The sequence below is a fragment of the Carettochelys insculpta genome, chromosome 28 (assembly GCF_033958435.1).
Source record: "Carettochelys insculpta isolate YL-2023 chromosome 28, ASM3395843v1, whole genome shotgun sequence".
Taxonomy (NCBI): domain Eukaryota; kingdom Metazoa; phylum Chordata; order Testudines; family Carettochelyidae; genus Carettochelys; species Carettochelys insculpta.
The window spans coordinates 14,776,516-14,787,433 of NC_134164.1; the positions used below are offsets into that span (position 1 = coordinate 14,776,516).

Sequence of the window (10,918 nt, forward strand, 5' to 3'; positions counted from 1 at the left end):
GGCAGCTGCTTCCAGAACAATCCCCCGAGCGCCGCTCGCGCGGGTGGGCGCCGCGCGGGGTTCGGGTGGAAGCTGAATGCGGGTCGGGGAGATCGGAAGCGACGGCTTCGGCGGCAGGGAGGTTACTCCGGAGTGACACCGGCGTCAATGGGCAGAATTTGAACTAGTTGCTCGTCACATAAACACCTGCTGTCAGGCAGCCCCACACGGAGGTCCCTGGCACGAGGTTATTTTTAATTAATACTTTGTGGAAATTAAACAATTTCTAGGAAAAAATAATGATTTTTGAATTTTTTCTTTCTTTTTTCTAAAGCTGTTCGTGTTAATGTTTAAGTACTTGGCTGGCTTCAGATCAGACAACTAACACAAAATTAGGCTTGTGTCAGTAACTAAGGCTACGTTTACACAGGCAGCTTCTGTCAACAGAGAAACCCCAGCAAAATTTCTGTCAACAGGTGGTATCTACACACAAAAGCAGCTTGAAAGAGCAATCCACTCTGTTGAGAGCAGCCGGACTGCCTTGCCCTCTCCACAGAAGGGCTGACTGGAAATTCTGCAAACTGGAAGCCCTCTGCGTTAAAAGAAGAATCTACACTAGCACTTTGACCCCAAAACACTGTTAACAGAGGTATTATCCCTGATCGGGGAGAGGTATAACACTGCCAGCTGAACAGCTGAGTTTGTCAGCAAACTCTTGACAGAGCGCTTTAACCGTGTAGACGCTCGGTGAGTTTTGCCGACAGAAGCTGCCTGTGTAGACACGGTTTAAGTGCGGACGCTGAGAGGAAGGGTCTCATACTTTGGAAGTGAACATTTGGTATGATTTTTATTTTCCATGCTTCTACTGTACTGTTACACAGTGTAATTTTCTAGGCAGTGTATTGAAAAATAATCCTCAAATCTAGTCTTTTATTTTGATGCATTTAAATCACACCCCACCCAAAATTCTCACACTCGCTAAACCCAGTTGATCATGGCATATGGATTCCTAGGCACATTGATGGTACAGCGAGGCAACAACTGTCAGTGTGCCATTTGTAAACTTTTTAAAAAGTCTTTGTGTCTAGGGCCAGGGCTAGCTTGTTAACTTTTCGACTAGTTATGAAAATACCCTGATAATTACACTGGAACAAATCTTGTCTCAGAGGCTGTGTCTACACTAGCACAAATCTTCAAAACGGCCATTTTGAAGATGATTAATGAGGTGCTGAAATGCATACGAGTGCCTCATTAGCATGCCGCCGGCCATGGCTCTTCAAAATTGCCGTGTGGCTTGTCCAGGTTGGGGTCCTTTCTGCCGACTTTGAAATCCCCTTATTCCTATCTGATGATCCCCTTATTCCTATCGACTGGCAGTGTGCTAATGAAGCGCTCAATATGCATTTCAGCACCTCATTAGTCATCTTTGAAATGGCCATTTGCATGGCCATTTCGAAGATTTGTGCTAGTGTAGACACAGCCTGAATGATTAGTTTCATTACTTTAGCTGTTGGAAAGGAGCTGTAGTGTGTTGTTCATGTGCAAGTTTCAAGATAATACAAAATTACATGAAAGGCTGTTCTTGAGAAGACAAAAAAGCAGGTCCATTGTTCTGATGAGCATTCAGAATTGTGGCAGTCTGTGTATGGTAAATACAACAAGAAGTCCTGTGGCACCTTATAGCTAACAGATATTTTGGAGCACAAGCTTTCGTGGGCAAAGACCCGCTTTGTCAGATGCATGAGACGAAGCAGGTCTTTGCCCACGAAAGCTTATGCTCCAAAATATCTGTTGGTCTACGAGGTGCCACAGGACTTCTTGTTGTTTTTGAAGATACAGACCAGCATGGCTACCTCTCTGATACTTGTATATGGTAAATAGCTTTTGATGCATGGTAGAACTTTTACTGGTTTTTGGTGTATTTAACATACAAATACACTACTTTTAGAGCACAGGACTGGGGGCTGAGAAAGCTGGCTTGTATTCTTGACTTTGTCGCAGACTCATTATGCAATGAGTCACGTCACTTAGGCCCAGATCCACATAGTTATTAGGCTCCTAACTTCCACCTTTTTGGTTCTCTGTGCCTTAAATATTGAGTCTGTTCTTGTATGGCTATGGTCTGAAGAATTGGGTCTGTCCCACGAAAGCTCACCACCTAATACATTTTTTGTTAGTCTTTAAAGTGCTACTTGATTGCTTTTTTGCTTTGTGGATTTGGGCTTTAGCCAGTTTCTTTTACATGTAAGGGTATAATGCTGACATGTCTATTCATTTATGTGGTGCAGTTCACAGTCTGTAAAACTCTTAGGTTGAATGCTGCTGGTTTAGTGAAACTCATTTACGAAATGTGCAATGGGTAATGGAAGATCATTCACACTAGGAAGACCAACCTAATCATGGATGATTTTCTACAAAAATTCCTTTCTTGCATTACTCAGGTGTCAATATTTTGCTCTGTGCTGCTTTACCACTTTATACAGTAGGTTCTTTCATACCTGGTATTCTATCATTTGGAACGCTCAAATAACCAGCATTTTAACCATAAGTAAATTTATGATGTTTTCTGTAAGTGCAGTATATTGAAAGTAACTACAAATGAATACTGCAAATACCATATACAATACTACTGTTATTGGTAGATAAAGTACTCTGCATACATTTTTGTTTGATTCGTAATATCTGATCTTATTTTTAGTGCCATGCATTGCTAGGTACGCATCTCTATTATCTAGAATACTTGAATAGCTGGCAATCTCCTGGTCCAGGGGCTTTCAAATATGGAAGTTTACTGTATAAAGTTTCAGCTTTAATCGCTGCTAACCCCTCCTTTCTTAATTGGTCATGTATATACCATCTTGCCCCGATTTTTTTATAATCATTTAGCTCTATTTACATTTAGCTGCAGATTTATGCTAATTATTTCTATTTTAAAACTGGACACCTGACTGATAAATAAAAAAGGTTGCTTAACTGAAGGTGTGGTTTCAAATTAATTAAACTAGCTCATCTTTGAGTATCCATTCAGGGTTTTGTGCTGGTTTAACAAAATTAATTAAAAGGGGAATGTGCTACTAGCAGCATGTTCCGTTAGGGTCCCAGAACTTGCTCCTCCTGTCCAAAATCACCCAAATTTCGTGACCTTGCAACACTGCAAAAGCCATCCACGTGATAGGGTTTATGCAGAGGACTCAGGCAATGTTCCCAGAGTTCAGGGAGCTGGAAGGGAGCATTATTGTAGGTGACTGGCTTACTCAGGTAATGGTCCATCTTTTTGTTTAAATGCAGCTGGGGTATTGCACTGCTGACACATTTAGTTGTCAGGGCATCCGGAGTCTCTATTACTACTTAAATGTGAAGAAACAAAGAACCTCTCCCTTGTACCATATGTGAAAAATTAATCCACGCTGAAAGGGGTGGCTTACAAAACATATTACTGTCCTGGGACAGTGTGTAAAGGGAGGTTAATACTATAGCACAGAAGAATGTGGAATTAAGGTACACAGTTCCAGCTATGTTGCATAGCTATGGTCAACATACCTTAATTTAGTCTTCTGCACCATCTCCCCTAAGGGAGGTCAATGGGAGCCTGCACTCCCATTGATTCCCCTTACACCTAATAGGTGCAGGAGTACCGTGGTTGACAGGTGCCCTGTAAGTTCAATTTAACCCATCCCCACTAGGTGCACTAAACTCCAGATCAGCCACGTGTACCCGATATGATCATGATGTACCCCAAATGTTCTTGGTGATCTAGGAACAAGCCCATTTTGTGCTCCAGGAATGCCTTTGAGATTTTGTTTCGTAGCTCTGGTGTGCATGTTGAGCATTTCAACATGTGATACTCTGTTCAGATGGTAGCATTAGTTTCCTGCTGAATCTTTCCTCCCTGTTTGTATGTTTTATTTTTAAACCAGTGGTTGCTGTTCTCATTTTTTCCTGAAGAGAATGATTATGCTGCTTCAAGGAACATGTTCCAGGAAGACCTGCAAAGACTGCCCTCTGCCACTACTCTTAGGTTGGGTGTGTCTGCATGGTGCACATCATAGCACAATCCCTCCTGGTGATTTAAAGGGGGAAGAAAAAAAAAACCCTCCATGCACGAGGTGAGTGTGATCTTGGGGAGTACTGCTCCTGGCAATAAAGCCCTGTCTACATCAGCACTTTTCAGCATTAGAATTTTCACACCTTTGAATGACTGACATTTTAGCACTGAAAGTAGCAGTGTAAACTTACTAATCCAGAAGAATAACTCAGGTCTCCCGGAATGGTTGGTGCTCTGGCACTCACCACACTGAAGAATCCCTCCTCAAAATGTGGAAGTTATGCAAATTATAGCTGTTTAATTAGTATCAAAATTAAGCCTTTTCTATCATGTAGTAACATGAAGTGTAGTTACTCTTTCAGAGCATTCATTACAGCTGGTAACATGAATCAGCATTCTGATGCTGTATTGCTTTCCACCCACATTAAAAGGGACACCCCTTATAAAAGGATTTTGTAGTATCTATTTTTTATAATTTTGTATTTCTGGGATCAGCTGTTTCTTTATCCTGTGCCTAGAATAAGGGAATATGTTCCAACCATTCTATTTTTAGCAAGTTGAAAAACCTTACAATGAAATAAGTTTAAACACTCAGATCCATTTTCTATAAATCACATACAGACCCAATTCTCAAGCTCTTGCAAGTGGACGTGTTTTGGTCACTTGTCTGTTTGTCCTGGCAGCAGCAAACAGAATTGGTCTTAGGTATTCCTTTCTGGCAGACCCCAGTCATAAGTTGAGAGCTTTGACATACAAAATCCCACAAAGCTGAATCCACTCACCCCTGTTGTTTAGCTTCTATGTACAACCCATAGGCAATGCCAGCATTATATAGCTTTATTTTCTGTTGGGAGTTGCCTGGATCTTAGCAAACTGAAGAAACTGTAGCCAGCATAAAGGACACCTGGAGCAAACCTACAGAAGTCTGACAAGCTAGGTCTAGATTACTGAGATCTTTTTGTATATCTTTTGTCCTGTTGGGAGAGCCTTTTCAGACATGTGGCCCGTACGTACAGCGCCAAGTGTCAGACACCCCTCACTCCCCATCAATACATCCCTTCTCCCTCGAATGCATACAAGGATGATGACAGGACACTCCTGACAGATCTGCAGTCTGGACGCACGCTCTGTCGACAGATGCCTGCAGTCTAGATGTAGCCAAAGTGATGCTAATTAGGAAGAAACACTGCACAGAACTGGCAAGCATCCCTTGCACTACCCTTTGGGGATGTCACTGTCTTATACGTCTTAAGATGGCATACTGCCTTAGGGTCAACTCAGATTTTTGACTGATACGATAGCAACACTTTCATCTTTGGCTAACGTGAGTGCACCTGTCCCCTTCACCTAATCCAGCCAATCCGGCAGGTGCTTAGCGCTGCCAGTCTGGATTATTCTTCACTCCACCTGGATCTAGACAAGTTGACAAAGCTCAGGCAGATACAGAATGTAGTAGAAGCTGTGCCAAAGACCACACATTCTGCAACTTGGACAGTCTGCCTGTTCATTACCCCATCTGAGTTCCAGAGCCCTCTGATGTGAAAGGCAAGCCATGAGAGAAGTGGGGAAGGGGAAACCCTTGCCTTCTATAAGCATCTGCATCGCTGCAGATTAATAAGTAGCCATGCACAGATGAAAGACAGCTTCTCCCTGGCACTGCCTCTTAAAATAATTTGAAGCAACCCTGCTCTCCCCTACTCCTGGACTCCCTGGCACTACAATATTCCCCAGCTTTTGTTCAACAGCACAATGCCAGGTGGAAACCACTGATGAAATCACAGCATTGATTTGGAGAATTGCTACTCCACTCTGGAAGAATCCCCATCAATTTGTTCACACCTTCAGAAATGTCCCAGATCAGACATTTGGGAAGTGCTTGAACCAGCTGGTAGAGATGTTTCCTGCTGTTCATTTTGCAATCTGTTCTTACTCTTCACAAGACTGTTAGGAGCAGCAATGCCCACTTCACACCAGACTGTCTTCTCTGCAACTGAAACCACAGTGCTCCAGCCTACTCTGAGTGATGTCACAGGACTAAGAAAACAAAAAAGTAGTCACGTAGCACTTTAAAGACTAGCAAAATAATTTATTAGGTGAGCTTTTGGGGGACAGACCCACTTCTTCAGACCACAGCCAGACCGGTGTGGTTATGGTCTGAAGAAGTGGGCCTGTCCCACGAAAGCTCACCTAATAAGTTATTTTGCTAGTCTTTAAAGTGCTACTTGACCCCTTTTTGTTTTCTTAGTGTATAGACTAGCACAGCTCCCTCCTTCTATTCAGGAGTAAGAAAATTTAAGACTTTATTTACCCCAGATAGAGCTCTAATATTTCTTGTTCCCCATTCCCCCCACTGGAGAACTGATAATGCATGCCTTAAAGCAGAATTTGAAGGGAAGGTGTAGTTAAAAATCCATCTTGAGTCTTGCAATTAGAATCCCATAGCACCAGCTGTTAAATTCTCTCCATTTGAGTAATTTGTACAGATTTGTTTTTGAAACGGATTTTTGCTGTCCACCTCTACTGTAACTGCCTTTAGCTGGTGAATCTAACTTACTCCTGTATTTTAGAAACAGCTGCCACACAGACTAGCCTGACTTCAATAGTGGTAGAAATACACTGAGGGTGAGGAATTGAAAACTGTATGCACCTTTCCTGGGGGTTAGTGGGGCTCCCTTACCCAGACCAGGCCATCTTTCAGAATACAGGAGATCTCACTGTTCTGTGCACTGGGAGAAGGGCCCAAGTCCAACCCTATATTACATAAGCAGCAAAAATTTCAGCACAAGTGACACAACAGCAGCATTTGAGCATAATACAGGTATTGCCTTTTCCAGGCCCTTGATCTTGCATTCATTCCAATTCAAATTCATTGCTTCAGAGAGTAGGAAAAATAGGTTTTAAGATGCAATACAATTTGCACTGTACCTAGTTCCATCTCTTGGAAGTCATTTCTGTACTTTAAAACCCTTAAAGGCTACTATAAAGACACTTTGTTTTGTTGTTTAAAGCATATTTAAAAAGCTACCTGTAACAAACATACATGTACATGTTGTAGGTAATGCTTCATTAGGCTCTTACAAGGGGGAAAAAAATTAGAAAAATTCAACTCCCTGAAATTTAAGGCTGGCCAAAAAAAGTTTACGTTGTTGGAATAAGTTATAAATGACTGTCCAAACACACAATAAAGGAGAAGCAAAGTACAAGCCACTTGCCCAACAAGCCTCCTTCATTTACCTTTGCTACAGCAGAAATACTTGCAGGCCACCAGAATGGAAGTGAATCAACTTACATTAGCAGGGTTAGTTAGAATTGGAACTAGGAAGTTCTGTAGCCTGCAGGGAGCAGAAGGAAAGAATCAAATCTAGGCCTGAGTTTGTTCATTTTACATTTGGCAATACACCTTTAAAATATACAAATACTTTAAAAATTATTCAAAACACATTTCCACCTAGGAGAATGCTATTTTGAATATTTTTCTAGAAATCACACCAAAACTGTCACATTTACAAGTCATTAGATTTATTAACTATGATGAATTTTATTGATTTCAGAATGTGGCTGATTTACAATCTCCTTGAGTTCCCCCTCCCCCCCCCGGATTTTTTCCCTTTTGTTTTAAACATAAAATGCATAAACTGAGTCAAATTTACTTGCACATCGAGAGCCATCCCTCCTCCCACCCCCAGTCATATTTATCTTAAAAACGGGGGAGGCGGATTCTCAGTTGCACACAGTTAACAGAACACACACTACACTATAACTACAGCTCCAAAACAATACAAGGCGGTGGTTTATTCCGATTATGGTTCATAAAAAGGCTCCACTGTCCGTTATATACACGTGTATGTTACATTCCATCACTGTAGAAATCCCCCGCCCCCGGTCCCCCCGAAGTTTCACTCCCCCAACTTGGGCAGCGGTTTCTCCTGCTGTCTGTGGCGCTCGTTCTCTTTCCGCAGCTGCAGGTTCTCGGCTCTGAGCCGGTCCAGTTCCAGCTGCAGCTCCCTGACCCGAGGGTCCTCTGCCGAGTCCCCCCCAAACTTTTTGCTTTCCAGCCTCAGCCGGTTGTTCTCGTCTTCCATGCGGGACAGGCACTTCTCCAGCTCCAGGTACTCCTTGACCAGCTCCTGCTTGCTCATGTTCTGCAGGCTCTCCACGTGGTACCGCTCGTACGTCTCCGAGAAGTCCCGCTGCAGGAACTCGCTGCCGTCGCCGCCCATCCCGTCGCTGCCCCCGTCCTCCTCCGCCGCCTCCTCCAGGAAGTCCTCCTCGCTGGTGTCGTCCGACTTGGCGGCGGCGCGCCGGGGGTACAGCCCCGTCTTGAGGTCCGGCTCCTCCTGGTCGTGGTCCTCCATGAGGAACTGGGTGGTGTTGTAGGGCGCCACGGGCTGCCCCTTGGCGAACATCTCGGCGCGCAGGCGGGACGCGCGCTGGCTCTGCCGCTCGTCGAAGAGCTTCTTCTCCTCCCAGCTCAGCTTGTGGTAGGGCTTCCAGTGCCGCTTCTTCTTGGACGGCCGCCGCCGGTGCTTCTTCTTGCCCAGCTGCCGCCATTCGTCCTCGCCGCCCGCGGCCGGCCGGTACTGGGGACCCCCCGCCGCCGCCGCCGCCGCCGCCGCCTGGGGCCCCTCGGCCGGGCCCTCGCTGTGCTCGGCCCGCGGGCTGCCGGCCGGCTGCGGCGCTTCGCCGGCGGGCCAGTCCGCCTCCCCGGCGCCGCTCGACGGCTGCGGCTCCTCCATGGTGCCTCGGCTCCGGCGGGGCTCAGCGGTGAGCGCTCTGCCCGCGGCGCGGCACGACGGCCCGGGCGCTGCACATCGGGGCCGGGCCCCGAGGGGTTAACGCGGCCGCGGCCACCAAGGGGTTAACGTTGTTGGCCCCGCCCCGGAGCGAGCCGCTGCCTGGCTGCTGTGCCGAGACCTGGCACACTCATCACAGAAACAGCCTCTTCCGCCTCCGCCTGGCCCCTCCCTCCCCGAGCCTCCCGCACCCTGCGCTGCCAGCTCCCAACTGCAGCGCCCCGCTCGCTGCCTCGGCTTATATAGAAGTAGGGGACCCCGCCCCGCTCTGCGCAAGCGCGCCGCCCGCCCCGCGCCTCGATGCATTCTGGGATTTGTGGTCTCCAGCCCTGATCGATTCCCTGGCCCGCGCCTGCCAAAGCGACTACGGTTCCCAGAGTCGCGGCGGGGTCCCTTCTGCGGCCAATCAGCTGGAGGAGTGGGCGTGGCCAAGCGCACACTCCTACGCATTGGCCTCTGAGGCTTCGGTAATACGATTGGCCCTTCGTCCGCAGCTAGACCAATGAGAGTAGGGGTGGCACTTGGTCCTTACCATTGTGTTTTTTTTTGTGGGGGGGTCGAACTCTTGGGCGTCAAACGGCTCCAACCGACTTTCAAGAGGCTCTAGAAAGTGAAAAGTCAATAGCCGTACGGTTCTCTTTCGCGCAGTGTGCGCGCCGCGGAACGTCCAAGCGCCTCTCCCCACGAGGGGAAATGGTACGATCGAAAATAGTCCTGGAATACTTTGTGGATTGCGCGGACGAGACTGCGGCTTGGGACACTCTGCTCCTTCAGTCACAGCGTGCGGGGAGAGGTGGAGGGTGAAACCCGACTGGAAACGAGAGACGCCTGAAGGTGACACACGCGTGGGCAGCGGAAGGATACCAGGGCTTGGGAGCTGCGTAAAATGTGAGGTGTCTGTGATGAGACCTCGCTCGGCGCGGAAGTAGATGTAAACAAACCGGAGAGAGAGAGAGAGAGAGAGAAAAAAGCCCCTTCTTAAAGGGGCAGCGTCTCCTTCTGCCGCCCCCACTCCCGCCCCCGCCCCCGCGGCCGTCCAGAGCGCTCGGACGCCTGGGTCCCCACGCGGAGTTAGGAGCCGTGTCCCGCGCTCAGGGTGGCTGAGAGCCCAGGCGCTGGCTCAGCCCCTCCTCCTAGTCAAGCGCTGCCCTCGCCGTGCCTCAGTTTCCCCGTCTGTACAGTGGGGCCGGGGTCGGTGGGTGTAAATCCCGCGCTGCGCCCGGGGCTGCCCTGCCCCACTCACGCCCTTTGCTGGGCGAGCTGCAAACCTGCTGCCCCCCACCCACGCGCCCCGTCCCCGCTGGGGCCGCCGGCTCTGGCCCCTTCGGCCAGGCGTGGCAGGGGAGCGGAGCGCGCCGCAGGGGCAGGAAGGGCTCAGCGCAGAGCCGGCTCTCCCAGCGCTCTTGCCGGTCAGGCGGTGGTCACCGGGCGCGGGCTGACAGCCCCGGGGGTGGCCCCAGCGCCTGGCTGACAAGTGCGGCCCGCGCAGAGCGGGTCCCGAGCATCTGAGGTCGAGGTTCTCCTGAGTCCCGCGCGCCCTGTGCGCCTGCCCGGTCTCCTGCTGCTCTGGGCCATGAGAAGGAAGGAGGATCTCAAACCGCAGTGGTGCCGCGGGGTAGGCAGGCCAGGTCTGCTGTTGCTTGGGGGCCTGCAAATAAGGTGTCTCCTGGACGCTTTCCAGCACGGTTGTCAATGCTGCAGATGCTAAGGCCCCCGACAGGCTCCTAAAGTCCATTGCAATCAAGGATTAAGGTCTGATGGACCCAACCACGTGTAGCGCGAGAATGTGTGTGTCAGGCTTCATCAGACCTTCCCTTTGGAGGTGTACCAGGAGTGCTTCTCAAACCCTCAGGGCTCCTTCCTTCCATCAGTCCCCCTTGGCACCATTGGAATCAGAGGAGCCGGGGATCTTCCACTGCCAATGAAAGGGGATGGGGCCAGGGCCTTGTCACCATATTCTGCAAATGGGGGTGTTCCCCCCTCTCTTTCGCAGATCACACTTGGGGCTGTTTTGTGTCCTGCTTTGCGTCCTGCAAAACATAGGGCAGACACAGCAGATTTAGGAAGTCAGAGTTGCTGGCTAAAGTGCTACATCTTTCTT

At 48.4% G+C, this 10,918-nt stretch overlaps 1 protein-coding gene across 1 annotated transcript; it reads right to left on the reverse strand.

The window, feature by feature from the left end:
• Positions 1–7,613: 7,613 nt before the first annotated feature.
• HEXIM1 (HEXIM P-TEFb complex subunit 1) lies at positions 7,614–9,032 on the reverse strand. The gene has a single exon (XM_074978856.1). The coding sequence runs from the start codon at positions 8,758–8,760 to the stop codon at positions 7,921–7,923; it is 840 nt and encodes a 279-aa protein (XP_074834957.1). The 5' UTR covers positions 8,761–9,032; the 3' UTR covers positions 7,614–7,920.
• Between the last annotated feature and the right edge of the window lie 1,886 nt (positions 9,033–10,918).

Bases quoted from the DNA above. Each gene is read 5' to 3' on its own strand.
- HEXIM1 (XM_074978856.1), bottom strand. From the start codon at position 8,760: ATGGAGGAGCCGCAGCCGTCGAGCGGCGCCGGGGAGGCGGACTGGCCC.